Source organism: Poeciliopsis prolifica, unplaced genomic scaffold (assembly GCF_027474105.1).
Source record: "Poeciliopsis prolifica strain line A6 unplaced genomic scaffold, Auburn_PproV2 SCAFFOLD003, whole genome shotgun sequence".
In the NCBI taxonomy this organism is placed as follows: Eukaryota; Metazoa; Chordata; class Actinopteri; order Cyprinodontiformes; family Poeciliidae; genus Poeciliopsis; species Poeciliopsis prolifica.
The window spans coordinates 18,984,064-18,999,527 of NW_026562378.1; the positions used below are offsets into that span (position 1 = coordinate 18,984,064).

General features: G+C 36.7%; 1 protein-coding gene across 4 annotated transcripts in view; it reads right to left on the reverse strand.

The window, feature by feature from the left end:
- ppp1r16b (protein phosphatase 1, regulatory subunit 16B) overlaps window positions 1-15,464 on the reverse strand; it is an 80,665-nt gene that overhangs the window by 11,813 nt on the left and 53,388 nt on the right. For all 4 annotated transcript variants that reach the window (XM_055024566.1, XM_055024579.1, XM_055024561.1 and 1 more), the window contains exons 3-5: window positions 13,937-14,007; window positions 5,957-6,102; window positions 3,896-3,999 (exon numbers count right to left, since the gene is read on the reverse strand). In XM_055024566.1, coding sequence (XP_054880541.1) covers window positions 3,896-3,999; window positions 5,957-6,102; window positions 13,937-14,007 — 321 coding nt within the window. The remainder of the gene's footprint in view (window positions 1-3,895; window positions 4,000-5,956; window positions 6,103-13,936; window positions 14,008-15,464) is intronic.

Consider the following 15,464-nt stretch of genomic DNA (forward strand, 5'->3'; position numbering starts at 1 on the left):
CCAGGGATTATGTTATGTTATGATGAAATCTGGGATGTGCAGTTCTGCACATTTGGTGTTGGATTTTAATAATATCAAAACCTAGAGAAGACCAGATAATTTATACATTGAAAGCACAGAACTGACAGAGAAATTACATCTCTTTTCAGTATGTCTGTATGTCACATAAAAGAAACCCATGTAAGCAAAGAAAAGTAGCGAAAAAAGGAGCTGAGCTACAAAGAAAAACTGAAAAACATTTAAAAAGCTTGAGGATTACATGGAAATCTCACTCCCTGGAGGCAGTAAACAGTATAAATAAGTTCAAGGTAGCTTGCTTTTAAAATTACAGTAACTGACATTCATTCTCAAAGTGTATGTCCTTAGTGATTTGACTTTTTAAATTTCAGTGTAGAAGCATATGAAACGTTAAGCTTTCATCACTTTGCAGTGTCAACTATGGTCCTTTTCACTTCTTTTCAGAGCAAACCAACATTTTTCCATTCAGATTTCAGCGGTCAGCTCTAGAGATGTGATTCCTGCCATATTTCCTATAGTTCTAATCATTGTATGTGTATAAATACATTTGGGTCTCTGTTTGTGGCAGTCTGAATTGATTTAAATTTCTTAATTACTGCTTTACATATGTTCTTTATGCAAGTACGGTATGAAAGCCAGATTATAGCATTCAAATCCACCTAGGGAAAAGGATCTTGCAAGTTTGGCTACCTGTGCACTGAGTTGATGAAAGTAAAATTGAAGTATTTAATAACCATCATCACAACTGGAGAAAAGAGCAAGAGCCTTACAACCAAAGAACATTATAATGTGTGAGCATTTTGCTGCAGAGATGGCAAAACACTCAGTGAAGCTGAGTTTTGTCAGGAGGAATAGGACATAATTCCAGAAAATAAATGCAAAATCCAAATATTGCACCCAAGTCATTTATAAAGGATATTATTTATTTACATCATGACCTCAAAAGGTTCCTCAGTGATCCCCAGAGCAGAACCAGCCTTCTTTACCAAGCTGCCGAATCTTTTTAAGACCCTCATTCTATTCCTGCTGCTGTAACAGATGATAGCAGAAGATATTTCACTCTGCAGAACAGACTTGCAGCATCTTGCTGCAAACATGGAAGGATCTAAGCTTACCCAAGAAGTAAAGTTTGCTCAATCTTTAATAGACAACTTGTTGCATTTCCACTTTGGTCTGTTTTCTAAGTGAACACCAAAGTATTTATACTCCTCCAACAACTTTCCATGATGGAAATAGAGGTCGACATACTCATGTTCCTGAAATTGACAACATCTCCTTTGTTTTGTTCCCACACCATACCACTGAGCGCTCCACCAACTCAGTCAGCTTCTTGATAATTTCTGACAGACCTGATGAATACAGAGTCATCTGAGTATTTCTACAGATCACAGGAATCTGTTTTGTACTGGAAGTCTGAGATAGAGTGAAAAGGAATGATGAGAGTACAGTCCCCTGTGGTGCTCCTGCATTTCTGGATACCTGCTTCATCTATTAACCATCAGGCATTTTGGGAATTAATATAATTTTGATAATCCAAGCTAATGTAAACAGAAAATGCTTAATCTGATTTAATGTTGGTAAGAAAAATATATGTCTTTATATGTAGTTTATGTAAATATCTAGTTTCAACTGCATTTCATCAACAGAAGAATAAGAATTCATGATACACAATCTCAAAATATATTGTCCTTGAAGCACTAATAGTCCTCTGTCGAAACAATGCTTTTATGGGTCAAATATCCACTTCAAGTCAATTTGTGGGGGAAGACAAAGACCTTCAGAGATCGTCTTTGGAAGAGAAAACACTTTTCCCTCACACCCTATTTCTGCAGTAAATACGACACAATGCCATATCCTGTTTATACAAACTCCACATTTACAAATATTGAAAAAAAAATCAGTGTTTACTGGACTTTAAAGGGCAACTATTTCCTGGCGGGTGGCAGGAACTTCCTGTAATCTCCATTCCTTCAGCAGATTCTCCTCGTTCTGGTCAAGTCCAGGAAGCAACCCAATGGGCTTTTTTTTTTGCTCATTAAATTGACAAAAACTCAGCCAAATTGCTAATATATCTACAAAAATGCTAATCTTCTCTTGCAGCAGATTATATTTCAGCAGCCAAAGAACATGTATCTAGTCTTCTTAAATGCAAAATTGCGGCCAACAATATTTTCTTGCAGCTGTAGTCACACATGGCAATCTGTAAATGTCACTATTTAGCCAAGAAAAAAAACAAGCTAAATAAAGCCGTATCTCGCCAAAGCAAATATTTGAAACACATCACGCGCCCCCCTCCTTCATTCTTGCTGATCTGCAGTCTGTTTTGTCAGCACTGCTCTCCTTGAGCTCTCTCTCACTAATATCACAGACAAACTGCACCGGCTGCAGCTGTTTACTGTGCCGCAGCATGAATATACAGCCTCCTGATCTGCATCCCATCGAGAGAGACAGAACGTGTGAGGTGTGAATATATTAGTAGTTTACCCAGAGAGCCGCTCCTAAATCAGCGCGAGAATCTTAAAAGCTGAGCGTGATCTCAGCTCTGCTGCTGGTTTTTTTCTGCAATCTGTACCTGTAGAGCCCAGAGCAGGAGTGCAAAAACTACTTCAAGCTGCAACAAATGCTTTATGCGACCGGTATAAATTAGATTTATAGTAAAATAATCTAATAAACATAAAAAGTCTATATATAGAGATATTTATATGTATATCATTTCGAAATCTAATAAAAAACGGCAGATGCTTTAGAGAACGTCAAAGACAACATCAACAGTCCAAACATTTTTGATTTGAGTACTGTTTTGAAGTCTTCTGAAAGATACAGGAAAATATTTTGCATCAGTGATGTTTAAACTTATTTAAAACCATTAAAGGTTATTTCAACATCTCCTATTGGGTGTTTTCTGCAGTCTCCAACTTTGGGGATTAAAAGCTCCCTTTAGATTATAGTTCTGTGAAAAACACAAGCACACACACTTTCTTCATGGCACACTATTGAAGGCATATGGTAATTACACACAAGAGATATCAAAATGAATCAACTCACATCGGTACATGGACGGTGCGAGTGCTTCAAATAGAGTCAAGACAGTTTTGGGAATTTGATCTTCATGCAGATGTTTTCACATATTTACATCAATGAAATTTGATCCATTGCATAATGAGATACTTGAGACTTTATTTAAAAACACATGCTGTGAATGTGGAAGGACAATAATTTAGCTTTACCAGCATGTTAGTTGTCAAATTATTTTTGTCCTTTTTTGATTTAATATCTATATCTTTTGATTATTCTGTTATTTTTATTTTTTGTATCTCTCTGTTTCTATTTTTGTGTTTATGCAATCTACTCAATATTAGGTCATTTGTTTCCAGCCATTGTTTCAGGGATAATAAGATTGTATATATTGTTCTACTTATGAAATGCCTTGAAGTTGCTTAGTACTAAAGTTTAAGTTATTTAGTAAACTATCTAGGTTTTCAAACCTGTTCCCCAAAGATAAAAAACTATACTTAAAAATCAGCAGTGATGGTATGAGAGACTGTTTATCCAGTATTCATAAGCTTATTCCTTCTTTCTGTTGGAATGGCTTTACAGCAAAGCTATTTAATTATTTTTAATCTTTTTCATATTTTCAATGTCATTTTATTTCCTTCTGTCTTTCTATTTTCTTTGTACTTAAAACTGCTTAGAGTAGAAATAATCTCAATATTTAATACTACTTCAGCAATAAGAAGATTAGTTGACAAATTATTGCTGTTAAAAATAATTTGTAAGATCATCTTAAACATTAAAACTATGGTATTTTCCTCAATGACATAATCCTGTGCAGTCTATTCAAACCATTAATTCTGGCTAGACTATTTTCCCACCCTACCTCTGTTGGCCATGGCCGTCTCTATGATGTCCAGTGTCGGGTCGTCCTCACACAGGTCATAGGGCATGTTTCCGTCTGAATTCACTGCCAGAAGATCTGCACCACTGTAGGAAATGAGCAGATGAATATTTAAACCAATATATAATATTTATTTGCAAAAGATAATGTGTGGATTAAACACTAAAAATGTTTAATATATTAATGGAGGCTTCAGCTGTGATAAATGTGCTCCACAGATGAGTTAAAATATTCTGAAAGCTCATCGTCACACTGACCTAAAAAGTGGGAAAAGAAGTCATTTGATGACAAAAATGATATTAAATAACATCAACAATATAAATAAAACAGATATTTGCTCAGTACAGCTTTCTGTCTTTATAAACAGAAACAATGTGTGTGTGTGATTAGTTTACTCTCATTTCTCTGAGGTTACTTTTTATGCCTGTGCATATCTTGATATTATATCTTCATTAAGCTGTAATTAAAGCCTAATAAAAGCCATCTCATTAAATCCTGATTAAAGATGTCAACGTGTGAGACACACTATCCCGGCTATTCACGGTTAATTTAGCTGACGAAGACAGGAGCTTGTGTCAGCACTATTGGGTTATTAAAAGCATTTTCATAATAAAGATGGACGCCAAGACAATCAGTTCTTCTTTGTTCTTCTTTGACATGTCCAAAGACAGGGCAGAACTCATCATTATATATGTCGAATGCGTCCTTCTTTGTTTTTATAAATAGAAATCACACATTTCTGCCATGAATTGATCCTTTTCTCTTTGTTTTGGTCTCTTTTTTAATGAATATCCTATTTTTCATCACATTATTAAAGTGGGGTTGCATTTCTCTCCACTGCTACATGCATTACCATCCATTTTGTCGCTCCATGGTGCGCCAGTGTAATTTTGTTGACAGAAAATTGTCCTTTTTTCTACAAGGAAGTCAAGGGAAATGAATTCAGGCTTCAAAAAAATTTGCTTTTTTGTTATCCACAGCTGCATATAAACCTAAAAACACACCAGCTTAAAAATGTACCAGTGCAGATATTTTCTACATGGGCCTTGTGAATCCCGGCCTTCCCTTACAGCAATTATTGGTTCTTCAAGTTCAGCTTCAAACTGATTAAAAATCTCTTTGGATTTTCTCTTCCACTTGAAAATATAAAACTGCTAATGGGTGACACTAACCCAAAATGTTATTGAATTTATTGTGAAAACAATAAAAGTAATTATTAAAAAAACAAAAAAAAAAGCTTCAAAAAATCTGATCTAAAACAAAATTTAAATTGTGTGATTCTCTGCTGGATTTGAGCTCATCTCAGGTTCCTTTCCTGTATTTTACTGGTGTTTGATGGGCTTCTCCAGTTTGTAGGCTGTGCAGGAGAAGCCCTCCAACTGCAGAGATAGCCCAGTTAAATCACTTTGCACATTCAGCAGAAAATATCTGGCACTCATGTATGAAAACAGCTGAGCTCAATGCATCTATAATATGTGTTAAACATGTTGATGCTTTAACTTATTTGAAGTAATATTCATACTACATATTATTAAAGACTCAATTTCTGGTGTAGATAACATTTTATTCTTAAAAACTGCATAAGTAGGCTTTTCCCTGCTCATTATAATTTATAATTTGTTTATGTTTATGGTCTGAAAATTGTGAACTTTTTATTTTGATGCATTTGATGAATTTTGAAAAATATATTTTTTCAGCTTTGATCTGCCAAAGAATGGTCACAGCTAATCAAGAAAAAAGTGGCTCGTTTCGAACTCTGGCTGGTTTCTCTAATTACCAGTTAAGGCCTTGAGCATTGACTACATTGACTTCTTTATGACAATTTAAGTTTGCCACCATATCTAGCTTGGGGTTTTCATGTCTTCAGGGAGATGTTTGAGCTGTTCAAACGTAAATGCACTAACACTTATTCAGCTTTTTCAACACAATAAATTTAAACTATAACAATAAAGGTCCAACTTCAAGGATCAGCAGAGTCGTGCTTTTTTTTCTCTGACATTAGAAAAGAAACGTCTGTTAAACTGAGGTTTCAACATGACTCACTGTGCGACGAGTATTTTCACAAGTCCTGCATGGCCACAGGTCGCAGCAGCGTGCAGCGGCGTCCACAGTTCGTTGTCCTGAGCGTTAACGTTTGCTCCACGGTCCAACAGCAGCTTCACCATCTCTTCATAGTTGTCTATGCAACACTGTGAGGGGAAAAGGAGCGATGAATATTCCTGATGAATGTAAGAGCAGTTTTTTAAGAATTTAGCATGTCGGAATAAAATTTAGGGTTATGGAAAGTTACATTATTTTTCAACATTTATCATAACATTATTCCCTCTTGGATATTTCATATCAACATTGAGAGGCTGAAGAACAGCAGGAATGAGGAAATATATTTGAAGCTGAAAGCTGCTGTGCTTATCTGATGTGTTTTAGAGAAAAACTTTCACATCTGTGTGGCACAGATGAAGAGTGACTAAAAAAATAGTCACAAGACCTTTAGTGGGACATTGCTGGGTGGAAAACTGAGAACACACTAAGCCAAACTGGAGACACTATTCCTACACATCAGCCATTGTGTGGGCTGCTTCCTGGATCCCAGACAAAACTGGAAAAGCACCCAGAACTCACACCCATCCACAGAAACAGACAGACAAAGGCATGGAGGGGGAGGAAGCCTTGTTAAGCTGGGTGTGAGTGAGAGGCTGGGAGGAGATGTTTCCATGAAAACTGTCAGACAAACTGTTGTTTTCTTCTACATCGGAGCCAGTTGATGTGAGTGTGGCTCAGTCAAGCCACCGAGCAAAGACTGAGATAGAAAAACAAGAAAATAAGAGACTGCAAAAAGCAGCAGTGGAGGATGAGATTACTGTGTCACCGAAGGGCAGAGCTAGATATGATATGAGCACTCAGGTTCAAAATAAAAACCTTTCTAGAGGTCTCTGTTGTCATCATCGTAACATCTTCAGTCAACCCGCCCGATGTGATCTCCCTACGCTCTGTGCTAAGATGAAGTAAGACATTTGTCACAATAAAGTGCTGACAATCCTGTTATAAACCATGAATAATTTCACTGAAGATTGATACAGAACTGAGAATGGAAAAAAAAAGGAAAACAAAATACTGACAACTCCTCACAGTACAAACGCACCCATGAACGAGAAAACATAGTTACACTAAAGTAAATGGTGACAGACTCCTTTCTTCTTGATTATTTTGTTTTTTTTAAACATGTATAAACGTTGGATAAGATGTGGCAGAAATATTTTAGTTAATAAACGTATAACTTTCTTTTTTAATCTAATAGGTAAGGAAGGCCCCTCAGTCATATCTAGAGAGTGGCAGGTAGCAGCAAAAGATAGAGCTCAGATTTTCTCTGTAAAACAGCAAAGAATAACCCTATGTATCGTTTAAGTTGTATTGTTCTATCACATAAAATCACAACAAAATACATTAAATTATTTAGTGTGAAGATGTTCAAGAGATAGACAATATCTATATTAATGAGTTACAATATTTAATATCTTTTTTGGATTAATAAACTATTTTTGAATTTGAATTTACATCTTGGCTGTAAACTAAAGAATAAATTTGTAATTTTATCAAGATAAAGATGTGCAACAGTTTGTTTTTTTTTTCCCCTTAAAGACAGATGGTGAAAGGAGCAGACATGAAAACTAATATGATCATTAATCTATTCAATATCTATAAATGGCCCTCAGTTGTTCTGAGCAGCATTTCACACGCTCGTCATAAAAGTTCTTTGGTGCAGAGAGCGGATGCTTCCTTTCACAAGGTTTATACACAGAAGATGAGCTGTGGTGCAATCTCCAGAGGTTTGTCATGTCTGAGAAGTGGTAACACAATAGAACATAAAAAACACAAAAGAGGAACAAAGATAATAAAAAAAAAAAAGCAGACACAGATAGACACATGAATGTCACCCGGGAGAATGCATAGAACCAGCTTGTATTATGAGTCAGATATAAAAGATTCAAAAGGGATGTTTGTCTCAGACCATTTCTTTCTGCTCCAGAAAAAATAACCTCTTTTCAGGGCAACTTTTGCTGCACCTGTGACCTCTGCTGCCCTTGCTCATATAAAACTGTGTCCACCTAAAACAGCACTCAGCAGGAATGGTGCTATGCTCATTCAATTCTACTCGCACAGAACATTTATTATTTGAAGATGTGGTGGGAGACAAACACATTCAACACATGCAAAGGAATGAAATGACTGAGAGAAAAGAGACATGACACACGACTGACTGACATATTTCCTCTAAGCAACACATTTCCTCGGGTGTCGATGTAAATAACGACTTAAGAGTTTCTATTTTAACCCCTGAAACTGCAAAAAAGCCATATCAAAACAAAAGTCTGACAGATGCTGAACTGTCTGAGAGGAACCATGACGGCTTCATTAGAGGTCTGTGTTGAAAATGCACATTTCAACATAAACTTTACTTACAAGATTCTCCACATTCAAGATCTCCATTAATGTTCTTAGTGGTCTCTGCTTATAGAAAAAAACTCAATCATATCCTGTCTGAAATCAGTTTCCTCTGCAGTGTTTTTTTGTTAGCATTTTTTTTAAATAGTCATGTTAAAAAAAGGAAAACTGAGAAAAATAAAAACAGTTCATCATTCTTCTACAGCAAATGTTGTCATTTCAAGTCTTTTTGAAATGCTGAGCATTGTCACTCAACTTTTCTCAGCAATGAAAATCCAGACTTCTACTCAGTTATATGACATTATTTACTGAATATTCTGAGATCAGCATGATAAAAATAAAAAAAAGAGCAGGAAGACCGCATGTGTGTGCATTCAGAAGCAGAACTGGTGGTTTAAATACGTTGACTGCTTCCTGTGTTCATGGTGGAAAGAAAAAAAGGTTCAAAGAAGAAGAGAATGAGTCAAGCATTTCCTTATTTCAGCATTTTAGTGTGGTTGTCTGATGTTGTTTAACTGGCAATTTCATAAATTCGTAACAAGCAATAGTGTTGGAAAATACTACATGATCATACTCTGATCCTGTAGTATTCTCAGCATATTCTCAATTTTAAAACATAATACAACCTGAAAACCATCACAAAAATAGAAGAACAAGCCTTCTAACAAGAACCGCAGAAAAAACAAATGTTTTCAACGCCCCCTGAGTCCAGCCTACAGCTTTTGCATGAAAGATATTATCAACAGCAACCTAGAAATTATCAACCCACTTGCCAGTTAAAAATCTAGGTTAATCTCTTTTTGAGAAAAAAAAAAAAAAAGTAAAGCCTGGCCCACCTGCTTGCTAAATGCTAAGATGTTTGCTTAGTTTTTCTACAAAAAGAAAAAAAGGACTTCAATCTAGAAACTTGCAAAAAAAAAAAAAAAAAAACAGGGAAAGAAATAATCTGCAATGCATTTAAAGTACTGACAAAGGGATGGAAGTGTGGTCCAAACAAAAACTCAGATTATCCCAGTGTGGCTGGAAAACAGCAGCAGCAATCTTGGCGGGAGTCGTGAGTGGGCAGAGAGGACTGCAAGGAGCAGGCTGACGAGGAAACAAGGCTGACACTTGGAGTTTTAAATGACTAAAATTGGTTTGAGGCCACAGCCGAGATGGCTGAAGGCAACAAAGACCGCACTAAAGCTGAAATAGTGATGCTTTAAGAGGCACAGGGCCAGGTGAGAAAGCTTACAGCCCGGACTGAAATGAGCTTAAATGGGCTTTAAATTTTACCAGCGTTTAACAAACGAGTGCAAATCACTATGAGTGATGGGAATCTAAGGTTCGGCTGCTGGCAGAGAAGACATAAGAAGGTTAGATTGTTAAATTGAACATTGACAAGCAGCTGAAACACCAGAGGAACAGTTTACCTGAACTCAAGGGCAATTTGAGCCACGCTGCAATGTTATCCGTCTGCCAGGGAAGAAAAAGTGCCTTTCTAAAGAATGAAGGCACAGATTTACAGTGCCTTTTGTGAGTCATACTCTTTCTATGTGAACAATTTCAATATGAACATAAATGTTGCCGTATTTTGTGAGATTTTATGCTACACACCAAAACAATATTTTGCAAAAGTGCAGAAGATTTTAAAAATTTAAAGAAAATAAAGTCTGAAAAGTGTGAAAGTGCATTGCTATTCAGCAGCCTAAACTCTGATCCCCTTTTAAGTCACATAGTCAAACTGCCTTCAAGATAACAGTTGTACTTGAATATGAAAGTGTTTGTTCCGCTTTTCATATTTTCACTTGTAAAATAAAAATGAAGCCCATAATTTCCTATTCATTAGAGTCATGCAATAATTTTCTCTACTGTTTTATATGAAAGGGGTCGTAAGTCAAGACTTAAGAAGATGATGCTGCAAAGCTTGTGGTTCCTCAAATGTTGAAGTAATGCAGAGCAGAATTACTGATGAAAAGACCAAATCAACACAGGAATGCAGAGGGAAAACTTCACAGCACTATATGCTCAAACTCTGCAGATGATCCATTACAGCCTGTGGAGTCTGTCATGTCTGCAGAAATATCTCAGCACTAAAATTGCTTCAAACATGGCTGCAACAGTGATGTTCTGGGTCACCATGCACACACAGCCACACTGTGGTCACACACACACACACACACACACAACACACACACAACACACAACACACACACACACACACAACACACCACCCACACACAACACCACATACACACACACACACACACACACACACACACACACACACACACACACACACACACACCCACACACACACACACACATACACACACACACACACACACACACACACACACACACAACAAAATACAAGAGATTACAGCCGCATAACAGCCGGGTCGTTAAAATGTAGGACAACATGAGGCAGGTGAATTTAGGAGCAGGAACTGATGAAAGAAAACTACTGCTCCTGAATTAAATTTTCATGTTTACTCAGATTATCCTTCTGATTTAAAAAGTGAAACATATCACAAATTAATCCAGCACTGAACAGGACTGCATTAAACTCAACTTATTTGGACTGTTTTCTTATCTTTTTAGAATAACCAAACTGTTTCACTTGTCCATTAAATGAACTTGTATTTTTACCTGTGTATTATTTTGACAGATAAAAGCAAATCAGCCATTTACTTAAGTCTGGGCATGAGATGTGTTGGAATGACCCCAAACAGACAGTTCATGCATAAAACACTCCAGCATGGATGAAACCTGTAATTAGTTAAAATAATTCTGCAAAGACCATGTGGGCCAAAACGTAAAAAAGGAAAACAAATCATCTCAAACACCTTTCAGGTGTTGCTGCTTCTCAGTTTGGCCTATTAAGTTTAATGGTCTATTACTCTTTCACAAAGAACTAGGTTGATATGGATTGTTTTCTTCTGTCATAAATTAAATCAACATCTGAAAACTGCATTTTGTTATTTCTCATGGTAATTTTGTGCGACATTAAAATGTCAAACCGTTTTTGCCTTTTCAAACTCAAATCACACAATAAACCCTTTTAAAAAATGTATCTATTTATTCAAGTTCATTATATCAACATAGACAAACTGAACAAAACAGCAGTCCCATGGTTGCGTTGTAGTGCAATAGCAACAGCTAATTCACAGCACTTGTCCCTAGACGGACTTTCAAAAAGTACCTCTAAAAGCTGAAGTGATAATCATTTAAAATAGCACAACATAATGTTGACAACATCTACAAACAAAGTGAAACATAAAACATCAAAAATGGATACAGATCTGTTTTTGACATAAGCAGAGTTTTGTTTGTTTTTTGAGCGTACTAAAACTGGTTACGGACTTCAAATCAACAGGAAGTGAGTACCAAACTGTAGATCCTGTCACAGACGGAGCACTTTGAGCAAAAGGTGTTCTTCGAAAAGCGACTTTACAATTTCCATCTGCAGCCGCTTTAGTAGGTTTGCTATTGTCCTGCAGTCTCTGTATGCAATCGCTTAATGGTGGAGGCGCAAATCCATTTAAACACTTAAAAATCTATTTTAAAAGATCACAATTTATAAAATTAGGAAGGCCCAAAATGCCAAATTTGGCCAAATTATGACAATGATGGAATCTGATTGGATTTTGATATAAGTTTAGTTTGACTAGTCTGAGACCAAACAGCAGCTCCAAAGGAAAAATGTGAGAGGATCATTGAGTTCAAAAACATCTCTGCACAGTGAAGTGTAAGCAATTTCTAATCATTTTTATAACAGTTTCTATAGAATGGAGTTAGAGTGAAAAGGAACCATAAACCGGGACATGAATACTAATTTTGGGGCTTGGTCTTGAATGTACGTCCTGGTTGACTTCCAGCAGCATCAATCCTGCTCTGCTGGTGTCTTTTAAAATAACCATGACACAAATAATCCATCACATTATTTTGACCGGAGAGGCATTCATGTGGCTTCAGACACAGCGGAAACCATGCTTTTATTTCTGATTGTATATTGTGTGTGTGTGTGTTGTGATACATGCTGTGACCCTGGAAGCCATTTTTTGTTATTAATGTCTCATATCAGAGAGGTGAAAGCAGGCCTGGATAGATATGACAAACCATCTACAGAAACAGATCCTGCACTTTCTTCATTTATGTCACCTTTCATTTGTGATCACACTATTATTCATGTTCTGGGACCCAAAGCTGTTCACACAAGAAGATTGTGAAAGGTTTTCTTTATGGATATGTGCTGAAACTTCAGGAAATGACTCCAAACGTCCTTTGCATTTGGTGCTCTCTGGACAATATATGTGTGGCAGTTACTGTGAAATTTATGCTCTAAAAGGGTCAAATCTTGAACCCAGTGTGGAGTCAAGCCCATCCAAACAGCGTATAATCAGGAACATTGGAAGCTGAAAGGTCATTCCGATCTCTTGGCCGTGTTTAAAACAGCAGCCTCACCAGTGGTGACTGATGGACTTCAATTTTCTCTTCCGCTGTTCATTTCACTGCCTCCCAGCTGGAGTGTGAATATTAGGCTTTGCACAGCCAGAGGGGAAAAGAGATATGACTGCGCTAGCTCAGGCAGAGAGAAACGGATGAAACCAAATGAGAAGAGAGGGATGGAGGAGGGATAGAAAGCAATCAACATTTCTCCTTCAGAGATCTTCAAGATAAAGAACCATTCCTGTGAAAGTCAGGCACTCTATTAAAAATAAAGCTAAATCCATCTAGCATTTAGATCTCTACTTCAAGCCTCACCGGTATTTGACATTTTAGCCTAAGTGGAACAAACAGAACGGTTCCCCCCGTAATAGAAGCATCTTCATGCACATCCAGCAGCTTCACAGGAAATAAAGTGTTTTTTCCAGCTGCTGCATTTTGAGGAATTGGCCCGGATGCTGTGTAATAGCTTTTCCCAGACCAGAGCCATTTTTTCAGCTTTCAGATGGAAACGTAAATGTTTGTTTCCTGACTGAAGCATTAATTCAGAAGAGATGGAAGCTCTGATTGTAATACCAGTAATGATTTTAATTAGCCTGAAATATGGGCCTGATGTCCTTCATCGAAATGAACTAATTTTCTCAATAATTAACTGACTTCCTCAGAATTAAAAATTATTTTTCAGGAACAGAAACCCTGAACGCTTTTTTTTTTTTACATGAAACCATCCATTTTACTTTAATATCAATGCCTTAAAACTTGTGTTGCGTTTATATGTTCAAAGCAGCAAAAGGTTTTGATGGGTTAAGTAAGGTGGTAACCTCGTTTGTTCCTGCAGAGTTTAAAATATTATGGATCTTTACCTCTATTCACTGGGGCAAAACATGATTTGATAAGAGTTCATATTTGACCTCAGCATGAACAATTCAAGGTTCTTTCAATACTGAGAAAAACCATTCCACTATGATTTAAATGGTGTGAATTTAGGGTTCTTTTGGGCTAAAGACAAGCACCCCAAAGCATTTTAAGTAACTACAAATATAAATCTGTATCTATGCTTTGTTTTATTGTGGGTTTTTCATATTCATCGAGACTCCAAAATCTGTTTCAAAAGGAGAAAAACATGTTGGAACAGATGGACACAGCTGATCTTACCTGATGCAGAGCAGTGAGACCGTCTTCGTTACAGAGATCTGGACTCACATTGTTCCTCAGCAGGTAGCGAACTGATGGAAAAAAAGAGAAACAGAAATAAATACTAAGAAATATTCTGACTGGCCTCCACTTAACCTATTATTACCTGCAGCATCATCGATAAATCTGTATCATCTATTATTCATAGCTCAGCACCGTGATTTATCTGCATCGCCTAATTATGCCCCCTGTCAAGATGTTTCCAATCTAAGCTCAGAAGTATAAATGAAACTGTGAGGTAAAGGGGAGGACTGGTGAGGTAGTGTGATGATCAAAGCATAAGAGTGTCTGTCTGACTCCCAATCCGGCAGATAAAATCGTCAAACTGGATCCCAATTTCAAAAACACACAGCGTGTCAATCTGCACACATGACGGATAAAGAGTCTCATCTGTTTCCATTTCACACACACTCAAATAAAAACAGTTTGAACCAAGTCATATAAAGGATATGAGCTAAAGTGACACAGAAAACAACCAAAATAATAAACTCAAGAGGGTGTTATTTCTAAGGTCACCATAAGCACATTGTCATTTTGCTTGCCTTTTCAGTTGAACTGAATATATTTTCAAGTCAGATTAACATATGAAGACAGGACTGATTTGCGTTTCCTGCAGAAAACCACATATTCAATCTGAAATGACTCACAGAGGAGAAACCCTGGGCAGAGGAAACAGTACTGGTTGTTTAGAGTTGCTGGATGAAGGTTAATCAGTGAAACCAACAGATGACAGTACAATTTCCAATTTCCTTGTCTGTATTTATGTAGAACACTTTTTGCAGAGATAGAAGGATCAAAAAGCACAGAAACCCTTAAAACAACAAATGAAATTGACCTCTGACATTCATTCTGGCAAAAAATCCCCACAATAATAGCAAATTAAGGTCTCAGTAAACTAATCAAAATATATATATATATTTTGACCCCTGATGAAGGAACCGAGACCCACTTTTGAGTAGTCGTCGTTTCACTCCGGACCAAACAAGCGGATCGAAAGACTTTCCTGGTGTGAAACTCTTTAAATTTTACCTGGCTTATTAGCTGATAACCAGCACAGAAATCCTGATTAACAAGGTCAGGTTGGCAAAAAATTCTGTGTAATAAACCAGCTTCCTTAAAAACTAACTCTGCACAAGGGTTTATTATTACAAGAATAAAATCAGTAATGTTTCTTTATTTTCGTAATACGAGCAATATTCCTTACTTGTATGTTTTAACTTAGATACTTCCTCCATTTATTGTTTTTGTAAATTAAATAAAACCATTGTATTGCCCTGCGAAGGATTGTTGACCTGTCTGCAGACTCTGCCTCTTGCTTATTGTCTGCAGACTCTGCCTCTTGCTTATTGTTTGCTGGCTAAAGGCATCAGCGTGTTGGAAATGGATGACTAGATGAAAATTAAACACTTCAAAACACTTTAAACCCCCTGATGAGACCAGATGATTTATACAGAAAAACTAAAACTCATTTTCTCTTCCTTATTGTAAA